Below are 22,105 nucleotides of genomic sequence, written 5' to 3'. Positions count from 1 at the left end.
ACCTTTTGGACTCCAGAGGGCGGGTCCTGAAGCCCCAGCCCCGTTTGGGAGACGTGTCCGCGGGGCAGGTTGGGCGCGTTGGGCCTCTCCAGACGAGGTCTCGAAGGGACGGGTCGGGGCCCGGCCCGGGCTCCCCTCAGGCAGCGTCTGAGGCAGCCCCAACAGGGTCCTCCGGGGGCCTTGCTCCCTTTGAACTGCGGTGGCGGGCGGGCGCACGGCCTCCCGCCGCCCCGAGAGCCGGGGTCGCCATCACCATGGCCACGGCTGCGAGTCGGCCCTGCGCCGGCGGGTCGCGGGACATCCTGTGGCGCGTGAGTGCTGCGCGCCGTGTAGCGCGCGCTCGGCCCGCTGCTGGGGTCGCGCTGGGCGGGCGCTGAGTGCGCGTGCGCGTGCGCGCTGGGCGGGGGAGGGGCCGGCTCCCGGGCGGCGTGGGGAGCGCGTGGGGAGGGGGCGCCCGCCGGGATGCTGGCGGCCACGTGCGGGGGCGTCCCGGGTGGACTCTGGGGGCGGGAGGGCGGCCCGGGGCCTCGGCAGTGGAGGCCGCTCGGAGGGACGGGGATGCCGTTTCGTGCAGGGGGCGTGTGCCCGGTAAGAAGCGGGAGAGGATGTCCAGAATCGGGAAGAAGGCGGTGTGGCCCAGCGGAGGCCGTGGCCGCGCTGACATCTCGGGGGGCTTTCTGCCTTGCCTGTTTACCAGTCCCTGAGGTCCTGTAGATGGACTTCGGGAAACAGGACGGGCGTTCTTTTCTTTTTTCTTTTTTTTTTTCCCCCCTTTCCCACCTCCCTGAACGGTCTTGGGGCCGCCGTGGTCGGCTGCCTCCTGATGGCCGTGCGGGCCTTGTCCCCGTCCCCACTGGTCCACCTTCATCGTAAGCACCTCGCAAACGCAAGAGCGTTTCGCCTTCCAGAATCCGCCAGTCCCGTGTCCCGTCCACGCTTCAAAGCCGCCAAGTATCTCTTCTTGTATCCGCTTACTCCGCGGTGCGTCTCGCGTCTCCTAAGGGCCCGACGCTGATGATTACAGGGCGCGAATACAGGGCAGGGACCGCCTAGTACCTGCCGCAGCTGATGACTCCGAACGCGAGGACGGTGTACGCACCTTCCCCGAAAAGTGTGTACAGCTCCCGCGTATTGACGTCTCGGTCACGCCTAAAGAGGCAAGCGTGGAGATGCTGTCGAATACGGTGGTACAACTAAGACGAGCATTCTCCTCCCGCAAAGTGGGATATATTTTTTTAAGATTTTATTTATTTATTTATTCATGAGAGAGAGAGAGAGAGAGAGAGAGGAGGCAGAGACACAGGCAGAGGGAGAAGCAGGCTCCATGCAGGGAGCCCGGCGCGGGACTCTATCCTGGGTCTCTAGGGTCACGCCCTGGGCTGAAGGGAGACGCTAAACCGCTGAGCCACCGCTGAGCCACCGGGGCTGCCCCAAAGTGGGATATTTAATGGGGCGTCTGACTCTGGACTACATGCATCAGTTCATTGGTAGGATGAGATTCGGTAGTTGTTTGCCGTGTTACTGATAGGAGTAAACATTGCGGTTTATATATAGCTGCGTGTGCTACGATCTGGCGTAAATACTAGTGATTAACAGCCCATATGAAAAGATAGGATTTGCATAACTGAAATAACTAAAGTAGTTTGACTTTATGGTTGAGGGATTTTGTTTGTTTAATTATAGGTTTTGGGCTGGAGGATAGTTGCAAGTATTGTCTGGTCAGTGCTGCTTCTACCCATCTGCACCACAGTATTTATAATCTTCAGCAGCATTGATTTATTTCATCCTATTCAGTGGCTGTCTGGTAAGTGATACTCAGTTTGGGGAAATCAGATTTACAGGAACTGCTTCTCTCTCTCTTTTTTTAAAAAGATTTCTTTATTTATTCATGATAGTCACAGACAGAGAGAGGCAGAGACACAGGCAGAGGGAGAAGTAGGCTCCATGCAGGGAGCCTGATGCAGGACTCGATCTCAGATCCCGGGATCACGACCTAAGCTGAAGGCAGGTGCCCAACCACCCAGCCACCCAGGCATCCCTACGGGACCTGCTTCTCAACATAAAAGTTGCATCATGTTTCAGTTTGTTTTTGTTTTATTCACTGCCTCTGTTGATTGACACAGCAAAACATGCACCGTGAGGTGATCTTAAGGCATTCCCTTCATAAATCACCTTTTCACTATATAATTATAAGAATAAACTGTCAGAGATCACTTGAACAAAAAAGATTAGAAGACCTCATAAATAAAAACTTAATTTTTGTGTTTGTCTTTTTGACATTTTCTTTTTAAGGACCAGAACTGTTCCCTTTATCATTTTTATTTTATTTTATTTTAGACTTTATTTATTTATTCATGACAGAGAGAGAGGCAGAGACACAGGCAGAAGGAGGGAAGCAGGCTTCATGCAGGGAGCCTGACGTGAGACTCCATCCCAGGTCTCAAGGATCACACCCTGGGCCAAAGGCGGCGCCAAACTGCTGGACCACCGGGGCTACCCACTTTTATCTATTTTAAAACTTGGAGTTTATATCCTTAAAAAACCTGTCTAAAATTAAGCCTACTTCATTTCTATATTGTGGTTAATAAAAAAAAAATGAGAGAAAAGGAGAAAGGAGCTAAAGACTAAAAAACATAGAGGAAAAGACAAAGACTGATGTGAGGAAAAGATTGGTACAGACTAAATGTTTCTTAAAATCCGTGGAGACAAAATTACTAAATTAAGCTATGATCATGTTAATTAATAATAATCCTCCAATTATTGCCATGTACTGTGTGCCACGTACTGTACTAAGCATCTTAAGCATATTGTTATCCTTCTTACAACCCTTCTATAATAAAAGGGTATTATCCCCGCCTTATAAATGAGGAGGCTGAGACTCAGGTTATAGAAGTCTGCAGAGACACACAGTCCAGGAGGAGTAACTGAACCAGGATTTGAACATTGGTCTGTGACTTTAAAGCCAGTGTTTTTCCTCTGTGCCACACTAGCATTAGAAAGAAGTGTTGCCAGAGTAGGTTTTGAGCTTTTGAAGTTTTGCCTAAGGCTAAGAATCACAAATACTTGAAATTCTTTTAATTTTCCTTTCCACTACAATAAACAAATTTCTTTTGCTTTCGGAAGTGGAAAGTGTGTTGTTAATTTAAATTTCAGAAGAAAGTGCTAATTTTTAAGGAGTTAGCAGCTTTGCCTTGTGACCTTCGGAGATATTGTTGCTAAAGAATTAGAGCCCCGCTAAGTTTCTCATTGAAACATCTCAATCACTTCTTACGGTAGGTCCTACAAGGCAGATAAAATTAAGCCATAAGCCAGCAGGGGGATGGCAGGTGTTTCTGTAACCACCTTCCCTAAGCCTGGATCTCTCATTGATCTTGGTGGTCTGGTCACAACCTTGGAATATTCAGTACTGAAATCTAAAACCATTACCAATTGTTCAGAATTGGCATTTAAGAAAAAACTTTCTGCCATTTTGTGGGTCAGGGTTTTTTAATCCTAATAATACTTTCTCTCCAGATGGGATTTGATTTATGCCATTTTTCTCATCAAATGTTACTCATCTCCTTCAACTTTTGCTTCACAAAGTCTTTTGAGATAAATTGTATTCTTATTTCCTGTCTCATGAATCATTTCTTTCATTCTTTTAGTTCAGTATAATGTTGGGGTTTAATTGTGAATCCTTAATAAATATTCTTTATTAATTTTGGCCAGTAAATGATACTCTTAAAAATTATTGGTTTCATTATTAAGTTTTAGTCTATTCAGTAAAATGTATTTCCTTGTTGTTTTTATTTCTCTTATTTATGTTTTTAGGCATAACATGTATGTGTATTTTAAACTGGGCCAGATTTTTGAAGTGGAATATTGTTGAACTACTGTAAAATGTGAATATGTTAGTATTTTATAAGGATTATCATGATTTTTTGTTTTTTTAATTCAGCATTTAAGTGATTTATGGCTTATGCTATTTCCAGAAATGTTACTCTTTTAGCTGTAGGAGCTAATTGCATTTGTTAAGAAGAGAGCTGAAAAATACTATTTATATTGTAAAAAAGAGGCCTTGCTGATATTTTACTAAATGCGGTACTTCTCTGTTTCACATGAGGAAAGACATTTGCATATGGTAGTATTTTGTCTGATGTTAACATCTGGGTCATCTAAAAGAAGTTCTGTTGTAATTTTAAAGGACCCAGAGTTTGGTCCAAATAATCACACTGTAGTTCTTGAGTTGATGTCCTGTAGGACCTGTCACAGTGTATGAGTAAAGTCTTGAAGAAAAGATGGCTTTTAAAATGAAAGTTACAAAAAATAAAATAAATAAAATAAAAATAAAAAATAAAATGAAAGTTACAGTTGTGGTTCAAACCCTTTTTCTTTTTTTTTTCTTAAACCCTTTTTCTATTACCATTTACTGATCATAACTACATGAGTGAATGAACTTACTAATTCATCTCTCTTGTTTTTTAGATTCTTTCAATGATCTATATAGTTCCTATGTAATCTTCTACCTCCTGCTGCTGTCAGTGGTAGTAGTAATAATAAGTATTTTTAATGTGGAGTTCTATGCAGGTGAGTTTTCAAATGTTAATCATCTTAAAAATATGTGAATATATATTCTTAATGGCAGACTCAATGCATTTTGTATGTGGGTGTTTTGTGCAATTTAAAATGTGATTACAGAATCATCTGCTTTGAATGTTTGAACTAAAAATTTATTTGAATGTTAGTTTCTCTGTCTAAAAAGAATATTTAGAGCTCTTAGGACAAATATTGTCTGATTCTACTTAGATAGGTTTTAGAGTCGTCAAATGCATAAAGACAGAAAGTAGAATGGTGGTTGCCATGGGCTGGGGGAGGAGGGACTGGGGAGCTGTTGTTTGATGGGCACAGAGTTTCAGTTGGGGTGATGGGGAAGTCTTGAGGTGCATGGTGGTGATGGTTGCACACAGTGTGAATGTACTTATGCCACAAAACTATATGCCTAAAAATGGTTAAAATGGGGAAAAAATGGTTAACATGGCAAACTTATGTGTGTTTTACCACAATAAAAAAATTTAGACCTTTTAATAGTTCACAGCTGCTGTTAAGGCTGTGACTCAGCAGATGTATTATAAAAATAACTCCTTTATAGGGTAGGAGATCAGGACCAGATGATTTCTAAGGTCGTTTTCAAATATAAAAGTCTATAGTTCTATAGTTAAAAGAAAAAAAAAACAACTATGTTTTGCCTTGGGAGAATCACCTGCTAGATTGTAGAGCTTTTTATTTTCTCAGTTTCTCTTTTTACTTTTTGTGCCTTTTCTGATTCCTGCATCTGTCCTTCTGGTACAGTAAGCTTTTTCTGACACTTCCTTTTTGATTATAGCATCATTCCTCTTTTTAGCTCTTCAGTAGTTACTTCTTAGAGATGGTATACAATTTCAGATCCTGCTCTGGATGTTACAACACATACGCTTTTCTTTTTTCTTTCTTTCTTTTTTTTTTTTTTTTTTTTGTATATTTTTTAATCGGAGCTCAGTTTGCCAACATATAGTATAACATCCAGTGCTCATCCTGTCAAGTGCCCCCCTCAGTGCCTATCCCCCAGTCACCCCATCCCCCCACCCACCTCCCCTTCCACTGCCCCTTGTTCGTTTCCCCGAGTTAGGAGTCTCTCATGTTTTGTCACCCTCTCTAATTTTTCTCGCTAATTTTCTCTCCTTTCCCCTATAATCCTTTTCACTATTTTTTATATTCCCCGTATGAATGAAACCGTATAATGATTTTCCTTCTCTGATTGACTTACTTCATTCAGCATAATACCCTCCAGTTCCAACCACGTCAAAGCAAATGGTGGATATTCATTGTTTCTAATGGCTGAGTAATATTTCATTGTGTATATATACCACATCTTCTTTATCCATTCACATTCCCTTTTCTTTTGCTTTTCTAATCCCTTACTCCTAGTGCTGGATTTCTTTTTCAGTTCAAACCATATACCGATCTCCTTGGCTTAGAGCACATATTCTTTTACATGTTCCCACATGGTGTAGATGCTGCCCTAGGGCTTTCCATCTTGTCATTCTTAAAGCCTGATTAGTTACTTTGGCTTATTGCTTCAACAAGCATTTTGTGTGCCATACATTGTGTGGGGATAAGAAATAAGTGTTATGGTCCCAGTTATCCCAAGAGGATCACAGTTAATGGGGAGACAGAGAGTAAACATCAGGCATATTCAATAACAATACACTGGATAGTATGGGAATATATAGGAGCACAATTTACCCAGCATGGTAAACTTCCTGGATGAGGTGGTGCTTAAAGGATGAATTGTATTAATTAGAGAAGGAAGATGATCTAGGGAAAAGGTATAGCACATAAAAAGACTTAGACACATGAGAAGCTTTGGTATGTTTAGAGCATTAGTAGTCAGTTACACGCTCAGTAGGTCTCATGGGCATTTCTTACAAGGAGGGAGAGGTGATAGAAGCCTCCCTCTCAAAGTATAGAGCACCTAAGCTTTCTCCCTTCACACGAATTTTCTCTCTCTCTATAATCTCTTTACTTGGAGTATATTAAAAGAATGTTATAGGTCGGGAAACCCTCTAGTAGCTGTTTTCAAAAGTCAGCGTCTCTCCTCCTCACACTTGCCTACCCCAGCACACTTCCAGAAAACTTATTTTTGATTATCAGAGAGGTATTAGAAATTGCTATACAAACATTTATTTTAGTATTCAATATTGTCATTCTTTACCTAGTTTGCGGTTTATTTTTCACATTTGGGCTATATATTGGCAAGTTCAAACGCAGGAGTAAAGATAACTTGTCAGAGAACAAGCACTATTTAAAAAAATGATTATTATTCTTGCACTTAAGAGAATGGCAGGGTAGACACTATTGAGAATGGCAGGGTAGGCACAGCTATTGAGAAATTTTAATGAAAAAGAAATGAAAAATGTTAATCGTGCTGTCCTTAGGTTTCATCTCTCAGAGTCTTTGGTTTTTCTTTTTTGTGTGCATCTCTGTATTCAGTCTTCCCAAAATCTTTTAACTTCAAATTTTCAACTTAGAATTTTTCTATACGTTAACTCTGTTTCTTTCTTTCCTTTGGAATATTTGTGTGAGTATAAGAGGGTATAATAGTTCAGGTCCTTTGACTACATACACTGCAGAGCATAAAGCCTAAAGCCATGGTGATGTGCTTTGTTTACAGTTGTGCCTTCCATTCCCTGCTCCAGACTGGCACTGATAGGGAAGATCATTCACCCTCAGCAGCTCATGCACTCATTCGTCCATGCTGCAATGGGAATGCTGGTAGCTTGGTGTGCTGCAGTGATAACCAGGGGTCAATACAGTTTTCTTGTGGTTCCCTGCACTGGTACTGAGAGGTAATACTAAATATATTTTTTCTATGGAACCTTGTTTATTTACTAAGCCAAAGGTGACCTGCGTAGGTAAATAGTTTATGGACATTCTTTGTTTTCTAGACTTCTGGGAGGTGCTTTTATACATATCATCAAATGTTTTTGATATTTATGTTTGTTGAATTCAACATTTTTTTTTTTTTTAAGATTTTATTTATTTGAGAAAGAGAGAGGATTAGCAGGGGGAAGAGGGAGAAACAGGCTCCTCATTGAGCAGGGAGCTTGAAATGGGGCTTGATGCCAGGGCTCTGGGATCCCACGGCCTGAGCTGAAGGCAGATGCTTAACTGACTGAGCCACCCAGGGGCCCCTCAACAGTTTTGTTTTTTTTTTAAGATTTTTATTTATTTATTCATGAGAGATACAGAGAGAGGGGCAGAGACACAGGCAGAGGGAGAAGCAAGCTCCATGCAGGGAGCCCGATATGGGACTTGATGCCGGGACCACGGGATCACACCCTGAGTGAAGGCAGGTGCTCAACTGCTGAGCCACCCAGGCATCCCAGCAGTTTTTTTTTTTTTTTAAACCATTGTCTGTGCAAGATGGTGTGCTAGGTGCTTTTGGATTTATGAGAGTGATTCATGCATAGACTATAAGGTCCTTGAGAGTTAAGAACAGTAGGGGAATTAAAACATGGGCACAAAGGGATGTGATAGGAGAGAAATCAGAACTTTAACATGAAATGAGATGTAATAAGAAAGTGAGCTGTGCATGTAAAACCTGTGGGAGTTCAGAAAGGAAAGATCCCTGGCTTCTTGGAGGAGGTGGCATTTAGGTTGGAGTTTAAGGAAGTACTGTATGGGAAGAATGAAGAAAAAACTTTAAAATAATTACAACCAGGTTCTTTAGTAGAGTACTTTTATAATTTTAAAACTGATATAGGGATCCCTGGGTGGCGCAGCGGTTTGGCGCCTGCCTTTGGCCCAGGGCCGATCCTGGAGACCCGGGATCGAATCCCACATCGGGCTCCCGGTGCGTGGAGCCTGCTTCTCCCTCTGCCTATGTCTCTGCGCCTCTCTCTCTCTCTCTCTGTGACTATCATAAATAAAAATTTAAAAAAAAATCTGTTTTAAAAAAAAATAAAATAAAACTGATATAATTTTAAAACTGTCTTTGGGAGAGAGTGCACGTGGGGGCAGGGGACAGAGGGAGAAGGAGAGAGAGAATCTTAAGCAGGCTTCATGCCCAGCACAGAGCCAAATGGGTCTTGATCTCACGACCCTGAGATCATGACCTGAGCCGAGCCACCCAAACTCTCCTAAACTGATATAGTTCTTGAACACATGACATTGATAAGAATTTCAGTTTGATATTCTGACTTTAAAAATCAAAAAAGATTACGGTAGTAATCTTAAGTTCCCTGTTTAATTTTCTTTCTTTTTTTTAGATTTTATTTGAGAGCAAGAGCACAGGTTGTGGGGGAGGGGCAGAGACAGAAGCAGGGTCCCCACTGAGCAGGGGGCCCACCACTGCCAAGGGATCTATCCCAGGACCCTGGGATCATGATCTGATGCCAAAGGCAGATACTTAACCAACTGAGCCACCCAGGCACCCCTGTACTACTGAATATTTAATTTCCTTTTGTCGCCTAGTTAGTATAACGTAAGGCAGTTTTTTTTTCCTAATGTGATAAATTTTCTTTAGTGAAAAGGGTCAGCATGAAGGATTGCCCAGTTAGACAACACAGACAGAAGCATAGAGTTATGGCATAGAGGTCCATACATTCAGTTCTAGTTCTCTCAGTCCAGATGCAGTATATCCACTTGTGAGCAACATTGTTTACTATCACAGGGGACATTCTTACTCTTGCCAGATTTCCAGAGGGAGACCTAAGGAGTTAACCATTAAAGAGGTCAAATTCTCATGCATCAGGGAAAGAGTTTTGTTAGTCTTGTGCCCACACTGAACCTGAAATGAATCATTTTGTTAGAACTTGGGGCACTTCTTTTCTTTTAAGATTTTATTTATTTATTCGTGAGAGACACAGAAAGAAAGGCAGAGACATAGGCAGAGGGAGAAGCAGACTCCCCACTGAGCAGGGAGCCTGATGCGACACTTGATCTGAGGACCCTGGAATCATAACTGAGCAAAAGGCAGATGCTCAGCCACTGAGCCACTCAGGTGCCCTGCATTTGGGGCATTTCTTAAATGGATAAGTCAGTGTTTGAGTTTAAAACTGTGATATGTGTCCCTGACTATTGAATTAATAATCTAATTTTTTCTCTCCAGTTTAAATAGCCCTGCTACACAGACCTGCTTAAATGAGTATCACCTTTTTTCCCTGCTGGCTGGAGCATTTATGGGCTACAGCTATAGTCTCCTGTATTTTATTAACAACATGAACTATCTGCCATTTCCTATCATACAGGTAAGATAGCATTTGAGTGTTACCTTGTGTCAGAATTTGGCAGAGTTAAAATTGCCTTGATGTATGTACATATAACTGGCCTCATCTGATTAATTCAAGATTTGGTAGTAAAACTTAGGACTGAGATCATCAAAATGCCATTTGGAGAGGACAGATTTTTCTTCATGAGATTTTATCATGTATGTGATAGCCGTCACTGCCCTTCCCACTGCCACTCTGAGAATACTGCTTTGCCCCACTCTTTCCCTCCCTGCTAGGTAGTGGCAGTTGCTGTGACCTAGCAGGGCTAGGGGAGGATGATGATGACATTCATGCAGTTGCCAGCTTCTTTTTGAACCTAAGAACTCATGGGCTTGAGGATGTGCAAGTAAGTATAGAATGTCAATTACTGTCTCAAGTCTTTTCTAGAACAAGGCATGATGTGTATTAAGTAAAACAATTTTGACTGGTTTGAGTGGGACAGTTTGAGCTATCTTTCAGTTAGGTTTTTAAGAATCTAATCTGGCAGGAGCCTTCTCTACAACTAGAATCACCTCCTAAGACAGGAGAGAGAAAGATCAGTTCAGATTTCTCCTATGGCATCAAGGTTCTTTCCAGGCTGTTCCCCACTCTTCCTGTGTTCTTAATCACTTTATTCCTGTGCTGTGGTAGGCTGAGGACTGGTCTTTGGAGCAAAACTATTAGAACCAGTCCCTTCCCATTAGGACCCAGTCTGGTGGGAAGGGAGCGATGTGTAAACACATGTGTTATGAGAGTATGAGAGTGTGTATATTAGGCTTCTCCTGGTTTAAGTGAAGTTGCTACATGCCTCTTGCCTCTATGAAAATACACATACTGCATGGAGATAGTGTTCACAGAAAAGGAGCTGGCCCTTACCTCCCTGTAGACTGACTGTATGAAAAAAGAGTCCCAATTAGAAATTCTTCACAGTTTGAGAAAATGAATTGAAAGCAGAGTGTCAGCTTTGCCACCTTAAAATTTCACAGAGGAAAAAACCCGAAATTCTATACAGAACTATCCATGTTAAATCATATTTGATCCAAATATAAGACTATAGAGAAGAAAAGTGTTAGAAAAAAAGGAGATACTCCAAAATAATCTTGCTCCTCCCTGGACCTCAGTTGAAAGTGACCATTTGTTTAACATCACAGATACACAGTAGAGTAAATGTAGGAACAGCCTAATAATTGATGGTACTGATAAATTATTTCTACCATGTCATGTCATATTTATAAAATTTGACTACTAAATTTTTTATTTCTTTTGATTAAAATTTAGATTTATTCTCCTATCCCAGAAGTTTCTTCTCTGATAGTAATATTTAGCTTTGGCTCCAGGTTCAGCTTTTGCAGAAGGTTGACTTTTAACATTTGGCCATTCAGTAGTTGGCCAAAATGTATTTCGGGGTCATCTCTTGTAACCATGAATGTATAGTGGTCTTTCGTCTGCCCAGTGGTATTTGTTCTTTTCCCAACTGAGGATGGTTGGAATAGGGGTTTCATTGGGATTCAGGGAGTGAGGGAGGTAAGGATTGTGGCAAGAGCAGTTGAAATGATGAATTTTTGTGCTCAGGATCACAGTTTCTCATCTATCACGTTTGTAGCTATGTTTGGCCAGTTGGGTAGATTTGCCTCCTTAGAAGATTGAGGGGGGACACCTCACTTTAGCTTTCTTTGATTAGCCCTAAGAGCCTGGTGCATGTTGTATGACCTTCCCTTATGTGCTTTAAGTTGCTAAGGAAAGCAGGATTGTCAGGAAATTGCAGGCTTGATATAAGATCAGGCCCATTTCTTCATCTGAACCTCCATAAAATAATAAATCGCAGTAGCCATTTACTTTTTTTCTTTAACTGGCCCAGCTGACTAGAGAATGTTAGACCTTAAAAAAAAACTACTACTTTTATTATTTTTCTCTGCTATTTTTATTGTTATACTATAATATATATTATACATAAATATTACCCTTATATATATGCTTATTATTATTATTAGCATTATTATTATTTTTTTGTCATCATTATTTTTGGTGCTGCCTGTCAGGTTACTTCTTAAGAGTATAGTAGTAACATTTCGATTCAAAAATATTTAAATAGTATAAATAAAATGAAAATTCCCTTTGGCCATTCTGTTGCCAATCCCAGTCTTTGCCTCAGAGATAATTGTGGCCAGTTTGGTGTATATTCTGCTAAATCCTTTATATTTACATATATAATATCTGTAACATTATATATTTTGTGGGGTGGAACTTCCATAGTTTTATATTGTTCATATTATTCAGTAACTATTGTTTTCATGTAACTATGAAAAATTTTATCTTTTTAAAAATCTAATTCTAACCAATTTACTATTAGCCTACTAGTTTTCTTTAAACTAGTCTACAGTACTGAAACCAGTTCTATTGTCCTGATCAAATTCTTAATGATAGTTTGACAGGGAAAAGCAGAATATTAGTGTGGAGTAAAGGACAAAGAAGTGGATGAACATCAAGACAAAACTTGGCAAGCTATTTCACAAGAAGTGTAATTTTTTCAGGAGAAAGCATTTCACGTTTTTTCTTTGATTGGTATTTCTCTCATAGATTGTTAGAATTGAAGGTACTCATTAACGCACTGTTTAGCTGGGTCAGCCTTCTTATCACACAGATTGGAGACATGACTTGCTTAGTGCTGCTCAGAGAGAAGCACTAAAACTCAGGTCTCCTGACTCAATCTGGTGTCTTCTTCTGCTGCCTATTTTCTTGCAGGTAGCATTTAAAACCATTTAGTTATAGAGGCAGTGTGTACATTATATTTAAGGTTGCAGTCTCTGAAACTGGCCTGCCTGGATTAAAATTTGGATTTTCCTTTTGCTAGCTGGTAAGTTGGTTCAGTTGTGCCTTGGTTTTCTCATTAGTAAGATTAGGATAATAATGGAACCTTCTTTATCGGGTTGTGTGTAAAATAATGGTACCTGAGACATGCTAAACAGCCAAAGAACGTTAGCTGCTACTGTTCTGATTGTCATGTTTTTTGTACTTACTCTGTCTCCATAGTCCTTAGTATAAGTATAGATCAGTACTGTTAATTTTGTCATTTCTGCTCTCATATCAATGAGATGCTGTATAATGTAAATATTAAATATTTTTGTCATCAGAAGTTACTGATTTTTTACCTCTGGAGTAAACTTTGTCTTTTTATGCAACAATTATGTTTTTTTTTTTTTAATATGTGGACTGTTTTAGTTATGTGCTTGCTTTAGAATGAAATAGAACCTCTACTTGGATATGCCATTTGATTCTGTTTTTCTTTTTTTTCATAGCAATACAAGTTCTTACGTTTCAGGAGATCTCTGCTCTTGTTAGTTAAGCATAGTTGTGTGGAATCACTGTTCCTGATTAGAAATTTCTGCATTGTTTATTATTTTCTTGGTAAGCATTTCTTCTGCTTTTTAAAACAGTGTATGTATTAGCTCATAGCTCAGAAAATGTCAGTTGCAAAGTCATTCTTGATTGTATGTTTCTTAATTGTAGGTATGTGATTAGTCCAACTAATTCATTGTTTAGGTTGTCAAAGGGTATTAGGTAAGGGAAAATGTTTTTAAAAATGTGGTATATGCATACAATAGAGTATTATTCAAACTTTGAAAAAAAGAAGGAAATCCTGTCACATATTACAACATGGATAAACCTGAGGACATCATACTAAGTGAAATAAGCCAGAAAGTAGAATTATGATTGCCAGGACTCTGTGGGGAGGGAAAAGAGGAGTTGTTGCTTAGTGGATAGTGAGTTTCAGTTTGTAAGATGAAAAAGTTTGGGATATCTGTTGCACAAGTACATATACTATATGTATGCTTAATGGTTAAGATGGTAAATTTTGTTACGTGATTTTTACCACAATAAGAAAATGTTCATTTTTTAAAAGGAAAATATTGTATGTTGTTTGGTCAGTACTCTATAATAACACTCTCGTTTTTATAACTTTTTGTAACTTGGTACTAATATACTAGAAATATCCTGTTACTGAGGGAACTTTACAGAATTTATTAACATGAATTTTAAGCACAAAAATACAGCTTATTTAATATGAGGAGCAGCTCAAGTTGAATGGAAAACATTAATCTCAGTAGCAACACAATAATACAAACAAAATTCAACATTCTAAAATACTGTTTTCAGACTGCAGATTTCCCCCATTATCTGAAAGTAGAGCATTCCTATGAAACCTTTTGTAAGCCAAAATGGCACAAAATGAAGAAGCAATTAGTGTTACTATTTTAAATGAAAAGACTTTTGAACTTCCCCACACCTGCAAAATATACTCTCTTGGGTTTTTCTGATACCTTAGGACACATCTTGCTAACAGATGCACAAAACAAATTGAGATAAAGCATAGATGCTCATGGACACAGTTCAAAGCTATGGAGGCTTAATGCTGAGATGTTGAATGTCTTTCCCAGGTTAGAGGCTTAGCTGCCCCACTCTCACTGTTCAGGGTGCCCTGCTTTTGTACCCTAACAGCTCTGGCTTGGTGCAAAACAAATGCTGAATGCTGTTTTTGCTTTTGTGCATTATTCATAAATTTGGATTTCTTCATTTAGTGAAAACAGGTACTAGCATTTGCCTTTCACAAAAGTGAAGTGACAACATGAACTTTCGAAAAGCAGGGAATACCTCTTTAACTTTCTGATCCTACTTTTAAAAAAAAATCTATGGAATAATTTTACAGAATTGTTCTCACTAAGTATAGGCCATTCTGTTGTTTACTCACTTGTAGTTTATATAACCTGTTTTTCTATTTAGCTCTTATTATTGTCATTTCTAATGTTAACACTTTATTGTTGTTTTTTTAACCTACCACCGTGAGCCTAGATGTTCCCCTACAGTTGTACATTTGGGCTGACATAGCAGCCCTGTCAACATTTCCGTGGTCAGCTATTTCTTCTATAACCGCGTTTATGTTCCATTCAGATTTCAAGTATTACCACTTTTCCTTTCTTTGTTGCACTTTGGTCTTTTTGGCCAGTTTCATCTTTTAGTTATTCATTTTTGTAAAATGTGTGGGCTCTTCATGGGAGACAAGGAGGCAACACAATTATATGTTTTGCTGTCTGTGCCTGAACTGAGTAACAGATGTCCATAACCAGTTACCAACAGACTTAGGAACAAGGGATATGATTAGTTACAAAATGTGGTGTGTGTGTGTGTTATCTACATACTGATTTGTGTACTGAAAAGCTAGAAGTAGTATATTCAGTTGCTCACAGTAAATATACCATGGTAACTGAAATTTGAATTGTGTTGTTGGGAGACTGGTATGATTTAACTAAACCACCATTCAAATATGACTGAAAAAAGTACATAATCTGACCTGCGCAGAACAAAGACTTCTTGTATTTAGAAATTATTCTCTTTTCCTGCCTATTCCCCCCCCCCTTTTTTTTAAGATTTATTTATTTACTTTAGAGAGAGCTGTGGTGGTAGGGGGCAGTGAGGGGCAGAGGGAGACAGAGAAAGAATCTCAAGCAGACTCCCCACTGAGTTCAGGGCCCAATATGGGGCTTGATCTCACAACCCTGAGCTGAGATCATGACCTGAGCTAAGATGAAGTATTGGTTGCTTAACTGACGGAGCTACCCAAGTGCCCCTTAAGCCTATTCCTAATCAGTCTAACATTCTGGCTGAGGTCTTGGTGTCTACTTGGTCATCACATCAACCTCATAATACAAAGAATGGTTAAGATTTGCTTTATTAACTTCTTATGTTTATAGCATGTCACTATTTTCTTCTCAGGCCATATTCCAAAAACTTGGATTAGCACTGCGATGGACCTTCAGATAGATGAGTAAGTGATAGATGAAAAGTCTGGGGTTTTAAACTCTGCTAGTTTCCATCTTTTTAGGGGTTTGCCACTTTCCAGATGTGTTGTTTAGATTTAGCCTTTAAATTTTTTAAAACTTGTATTCCTTTTGGAATATGTCTAGTTCATAATTTAAAATTCCAATGCCATATAAAAGCATATAGAGTTAAAAAGAATCCTTTTGCTCCACTTTCTAGTCACCCAGTTCTTCTCCCTAGAAGTAAATGTTTTTTGTTAGATACAGCCTTTATGTTATGGAAAAGTGGACTTTTGAGTTGCATGGACATACCTCTCTTTTGCTTTTCCCCTTAATAATCATTTTCTGCTATGGTGTAGTAGGCAAGCACAGTGCTATGGTATTATTCTCATTTTGCCTCTAAGGAAGCCACAATTGAACAAGATCATGTGACCAGTTGAAGATCATGAAGTGGCAGTTGAGTGGCATCACTAAAATGTATTGCTCTAGTTATTCCCCATGTATTTTGCACATGATAAAGCATTAATCTTTACTTGGCAAATCAATGTAAATTTCTCTGTTAGTATTTGTTCTTTTAATTTTTGGCTATTATGAGATTTTTTTTGTCATGTGTGGATTTAACTAATACTATTTTTGGGGAGTGAGGATATTGATATTTGTGGGTGCTTAAGATATTATGGTTTCTATGTTGTGGATTTCAGTTTCTAACTTTTAATAGTTTCTAGGTAAAATTTAGTTTTGTCCTCTGCTTAATTGCTAGAAATGAAACTAAATGCATGGGTCATTTATTATGTTAGTCTGAATCTTAGGTTGGGTCAAATGGAAAAAGAAAAATAATTGTATTTTATTTTAATTTAACATAGTGCTTTTTTCTTTCACTTGAAATACATTTTGCTTGTGTGACAGTGCCTAAATAAACTATCCTTAATATATATGGTAGGTCCTCAGTAAATATTTACTTAAAATCTGAAAATAAGGGATCCCTGGGTGGCACAGCGGTTTGATGCCTGCCTTTGGCCCAGGGTATGATCCTGGAGACCCGGGATCGAATCCCACGTCGGGCTCCCAGTGCGTGGAGCCTGCTTCTCCCTCTGCCTATGTCTCTGCCTCTCTCTCTCTCTCTCTGTGTGTGACTAAGCATAGATAAATAAAGATTAAAAAAAAAATCTGAAAATAACTTCATCTCCCAGGAAATGTTAAGCACTATGCTGGGTACTCCCAATATAAGGTGTTTTAAATCTTCTAATAGCCATAAGAGGTAGAAAGAGATTAGGCCACTGTTACATGAATAAGAAAATTGAGGCAGGTTAGGTCAAGCAGTTAACATAATCACAACCCTCATAAATGGTAGAGCCAGAGGTTCTAATCCTGCTTTTAAAATTGCTAGTTGTGTGATTGTATGATTATGATGACTTTGCCAATTAATCTGTTCAAGGTTTTGGTAAAGGAATGTTCGCTTTATTTATTTATTTATTTATTTATTTATTTATTTATTTATTTATTTAATTTTTATTTATTTGAGGGATTCCTGGGTGGCTCAGCGATTTAGATGCCTGCCTTTGACCCAGGGTGTGATCCTGGAGTCCCGGGATCGAATCCCACATCAGGCTCCCTGCATGGAGCCTGCTTCTCCCTTTGCCTGTGTCTCTGCCTCTCTCTCTCTCTCTGTCTCTCTCTCTCTGTCTCTCATGAATAAATAAATAAATTTTTTTAAAAAGATTTTATTTATTAGAGCACGCACGCATGGGGGAGAGACAGAGTAAGAATAAGAGAAACAAGGAAACTCCCTGCTGAACATAGAGCCCCATGGAGCTGATCCCAGGACCCCAAGATCATGACCTGAGCTGGTCAGACACTCAACAGACTGAGCCACCCAGGTGCCCCTTCATTTAGTCTTCTAACAGTTTCTTTAATTATTTAAAAGTAAAGATTGTGATTTTTAGATAATGCTATGTGCTCTTAACTATTGTGGAACTATTTTTAGGGTGTAAACACAAAGCTGAAATCTGGCCTAGGAGAGGTGATAGTCTTGTTGAAGGGTTAGGCATCAAAGTAAAAGTACTAAAATTTTACCCAGCAACTAAGGGTTGACTTATAGGTTTGGCTCATTCTTCCTCCATAATAAATGACAGTAAAGATTAGGAACACAAGAAACTGAGCACAAGTTTAGGTCTGTTCTTCTTTTAAGGCTCCCTTACATAGTACATAAGAAGGTGTTAGAGGGATCCCTGGGTGGCACAGCGGTTTGGCTCCTGCCTTTGGCCCAGGGCGTGATCCTGGAGACCCGGGATCGAGTCCCACGTCGGGCTCCCAGTGCATGGAGCCTGCTTCTCCCTCTGCCTGTGTCTCTGCTTCTCTCTCTCTGTGTGTGTGACTATCATGAAAAAAAAAAAAAAAAAAAGGTGTTAGAGAATTCTATGGGGTGCAAAAGGAAAGGCATCTATATCACCATTATTATGTAGAAATAAGATTTATTTGTTTCTCATTGTGAGGCCCCAAGTCTGTTAAATGCTTAGATTGTATTTTCCCCATAGGATTAAATAGTAATTTCTGCTTTTATAGGCAGTTTCACAGGCCTCTTGACACTGTGCGTGGCCTCTTGAATCTCTCATTACTCTACCATGTCTGGCTTTGTGGTGTCTTTCTTCTGATGACTTGGTATATCTCATGGATACTCTTCAAAATCTTTGCCACAGAGGTTAGTATTGAGTTTTTTGTTAATGCTTTTGTATTTTGGAGTGCACAGATTTGTTTTTAGCAAGCAGAGCACTGAGTAATATGCTATTGTGCCCAGAGCCATTTTGAGTAAGTTGGGTTTTGGTCTCTTTTCTGAGACTTCCTTAGGGATGTATCATTTGTAACCATAATTTACTTCGTGTGTGTGTGTGTGTGTGTGTGTGTGTGTGTGTGTGTGTGTGTGAGAGAGAGAGAGAGAGAGAGTAAGGAACGGTGTTAGTGTTCTTGGTTTTTGGAAACTAAACTGAATGAACTGCTAGTGGAACTTACCCTGCTTTATCCATAGTGTAAGTCTCTTCTGAAGGTTTCCATTTCTCTGTTTAGCAAATACTAAATGCCTGGATTTTAAATTAGTTTTATGTGCTATTGGTGTAACTACTACTAAAATATTTAATATAAGACAATCAAATATTTGTTCTTTGAGAGAAAGTTTTAAATTTTGTATTGAAATTATTTTAAATGAATGGGAATTACATTATCTTTATCATATAGGTATTTGTCTTAGAAAATGAGTGTTTTATTTTACCATCTCTGTAGGTGTGTGTCCCTTCATTGGCTTCAGAATATTTATTTCTAGTATTGGGGGCCAGAGATGTAATAAAATTAAGAGAATAACATTTAGAAAGTAGTGTGTTTGGGTATATTTAATTTTAGTGCAACCTATTATTAAAACACTGAAGATGTTAATTTGGTTGTATTGTCTCTTGTAATAAATTTCAGTTAGTGTTAACTTACTGAATATAATAAAGTCAAGAAAATAATCATTTTCATGGTCCTTATATTTGATTATATTTGATAGGCTCATCTGTTCCCTGTTCAGCCACCATTTTCAGAAGAGTCGGATGAATGCCTCCCAAAGGTTTTAAACAGCAATCCTCCCCTCATCATAAAGGTACCTATGAACTACGCATTTTATGTCTTTACACAGTCATTTCTAACTTGTCTTTTGGAATGGACTTATTTTTTTAATAATAAATTTATTTTTTATTGGTGTTCAATTTTGGAATGGACTTAATATTTAGTGTACTTAGATATATTTTTTGAGGGGCTAGAATATTCTAGTACCAGTATTGTAAGAAATCAACTACATGCTGCATTGAATGCTATTTACTTTTTTTCAGTTTTCATTCCAAGTGACTAAAATACAGGGATGTATGGCAGCATATGTGTACAAACTAATCTAATTTGTACAGTATTTAGAATAGATATAAAAATATTTTCAAGCATGAAATACCATGATACCAACCATATGCATTAGCTTTTCACAAACTCCTCATGGTAGCAAAACAAAATACTGTTTCTCTTTTGTTTTTTGTTTTTTAATCATTGAGTCAAGTTGTATTTTTACTCCTATAATATTGTTGACTGATAGGATCAAAGGTAGTGCTTGGTAGGTATACCCATACAGTGAACTCTTTATTTATTTTTATTTTTTTTTTAAAAGATTTTATTTATGAGAGACACGGAGAGAGAGTCAGAGACACAGGCAGAGGGAGAAGCAGGCTCCATGCAGGGAGCCCGATGTGGGACTCGATCCTGGGTCTCCAGAATCATGCCCTGGGCTGAAGGCGACGCTAAACCACTTAGCCACTGGGGCTGCCCTGAATTCTCTTTAAATAGGAATAATGATAATGATCCTAAAATCAATTTTGATCAAAAGAGCCTTAAAGAAGTTGTAGTAAGTTTATAAGTTAAACTAAGTGAGAATAACTTATTTTGATTTAAATTGTATTTTGAAATTTTAAAGTATATCTACAGTATGTGTGATCCTGTTAAGAGGTTATAGTGCTTAAAAAAGAATTTGAAGAAAATGGAACCCAGAGTTCGGAATACACTGTAGAAAAGTTGTAAACTAATAAGAGAACGAACCACTGAGGTTCTGATTACCTTTAAACATCAATTATTGCTAATTTATTAAATAAACAAAAATATCAGGTACTCATTTGGTTATTGAACAAGTCTGTATTTGCTCGGTAGGTATCAGTCACTGCTAGTTGTGTAAGGCATAATAACAAATTAGATGTAGCACAGCCTGATGGAGAAAGCAGGATACACAAAATAATGAAAATTTACTGTGGTAAGTGCAGTGGGAACCACTTTCTCTGCTTGCAACTAAAATAATAGAGTTTCACAGAAGTTATGGTGTCTTGAATGATGGCTTGAAAGGGTTTGCCAGGAAACAAAATGAAGATTTTCAGTAAAAGAGTATAGTATATGTTGTGTGCCTACCTTGTGCCAGACACTGCCTTTGAATGTGATAGCAAGTAAGGTGCTGTCCCTGCCTCACAGTTTAGTGAGTGGAACCAGAAGAGACAAGGAAACAGGCAGTTACAATAAATTATGTTAAGTGCCGTGGTTAAGAACTGTGTGAGTATATGTTTGTGTGTGGGAGGCCTGGGAAGTTCCAAGAGTGATGTTTTAAGTTTACCACTTTAGAGTGGGAAATAGCACGAAGAGTTCTATAGTTTCTTGTAACTGGAGCCTACAGTGGCTGGGGTAGCCTACCGAGGGTAGAGGCAAGAAAGTTTTGGGAGTCTAGAAATGAAGGTTATGGTTCTGAAAAGCATTTCCTTTATGAGAAATTTGAAGTAATTTCCCCTTACCTATATATTGCTGAGATTTTATGTAGAAGTTAAAAAAAATTAAATAATATGTATTTTTTCCCCCGTTTAGTATTTGGCCTTGCAGGACCTGATGTTGCTTTCTCAGTATTCTCCTTCACGAAGACAAGAAGTTTTTAGCCTTAGCCAACCAGGTATTGCTGAAAGTAACAGATACAGGCGTATGTGTGCAGAAAGTGTTCCACTTAAAATTTTTGGTTACAGAGATGTGTTTAATAAAACCTCACATAGCTGTGAGTCCATTAAATGAAGTATTGATTTAAATATTACACAAATGTTTCCATTGCTGTCGTTAGATGTTGTATTTCCAGAAAAATACTATTAAACTTTTATATGTTATCTTCTTTAGCATCCTCATTCCCTTAACCTGAAGAAACTATGAGGTAGGTTGACAGTTCTAGAGCAGAAGAGTTAGAGAGCATGTTTAAGAGTCCTCAAAGTTTTAATGCTACAAGGAGTCTTGAAAATCAGATCATCTAATCCCTAGTTGGGGAACCTAAGTCTTAGAGAGATTAAGTGACTTACATACAGTTAATGTCAGAGATGGAAAAAGAAATTTGATCATTTGACTCCCTCCTTCTGCCATGCTACTTTGCCTCCCTTTAAAAAAAAAAAAAAGTGAAACTAGTAGATTTGATGGTGACCCAAGGATGCTCTTGGCAACTACAAAACACTTTTCCATTGTTACTTGTTACTCCTTCTTACAACTATGCCAGTGCTAAACTTGTTCCTGGATGGAAAGCATCTCATCCAGTAGAGAACAGAGAACCTAGGTAGCTTTTCATCTCTGTAATCAGCTTTTCATTATTTTGCCATACTTACCAGTTCCCACATTATAAAAGAAAGCTACTATAGTTAAATGTTACATGGAAATGAAATTAGGTTATGTAAATGTATAAATGATTGGAGCTGATGCCATGGAAAATTAACAAGTCCTTTCTATCAGGTTCATCAAGGAATTCTCTATGCATTAAATATTTTCACTAGATATTCTGGTAAACTGTAACAGAATGATATGTTTTCTGCCAGAGAACTTACATTCTAGGGAGTATTATTAAAATTTAACTTGATCATCACATAATTCCTTAGTGGTCCTGAGTTAATAGCAATATAGAACATTCTGGGACCTACTAATGGAGTATTTTGTTTGCTTGCTGGTTAAGTTGTA

At 38.7% G+C, this 22,105-nt stretch overlaps 1 protein-coding gene across 2 annotated transcripts in view; it reads left to right on the top strand.

Annotated features, from left to right (window-relative positions):
- Positions 1-7: 7 nt before the first annotated feature.
- The window catches only part of NDC1 (NDC1 transmembrane nucleoporin), a 46,563-nt gene continuing 24,465 nt past the window's right edge, over positions 8-22,105 (top strand). Inside the window, exons 1-10 of one of the 2 annotated variants that reach the window (XM_055306435.1) lie at positions 8-311; positions 1,684-1,804; positions 4,465-4,566; positions 7,190-7,364; positions 9,629-9,767; positions 13,064-13,172; positions 15,537-15,588; positions 18,143-18,278; positions 19,116-19,208; positions 20,990-21,071. In XM_055306435.1, the coding sequence (XP_055162410.1) occupies positions 255-311; positions 1,684-1,804; positions 4,465-4,566; positions 7,190-7,364; positions 9,629-9,767; positions 13,064-13,172; positions 15,537-15,588; positions 18,143-18,278; positions 19,116-19,208; positions 20,990-21,071 (1,066 nt within the window). In that variant the 5' untranslated portion in view covers positions 8-254. Of the gene's footprint in view, positions 312-458; positions 589-1,683; positions 1,805-4,464; positions 4,567-7,189; positions 7,365-9,628; positions 9,768-13,063; positions 13,173-15,536; positions 15,589-18,142; positions 18,279-19,115; positions 19,209-20,989; positions 21,072-22,105 lie in introns of those variants that run through there. The other variant, XM_055306434.1, reaches the window with a different exon arrangement.

The sequence above is a fragment of the Nyctereutes procyonoides genome, unplaced genomic scaffold (genome assembly GCF_905146905.1).
Source record: "Nyctereutes procyonoides isolate TBG_1078 unplaced genomic scaffold, NYPRO_anot_genome, whole genome shotgun sequence".
Classification (NCBI taxonomy): domain Eukaryota; kingdom Metazoa; phylum Chordata; class Mammalia; order Carnivora; family Canidae; genus Nyctereutes; species Nyctereutes procyonoides.
This window is presented reverse-complemented; position numbering and strand designations above follow the sequence as displayed.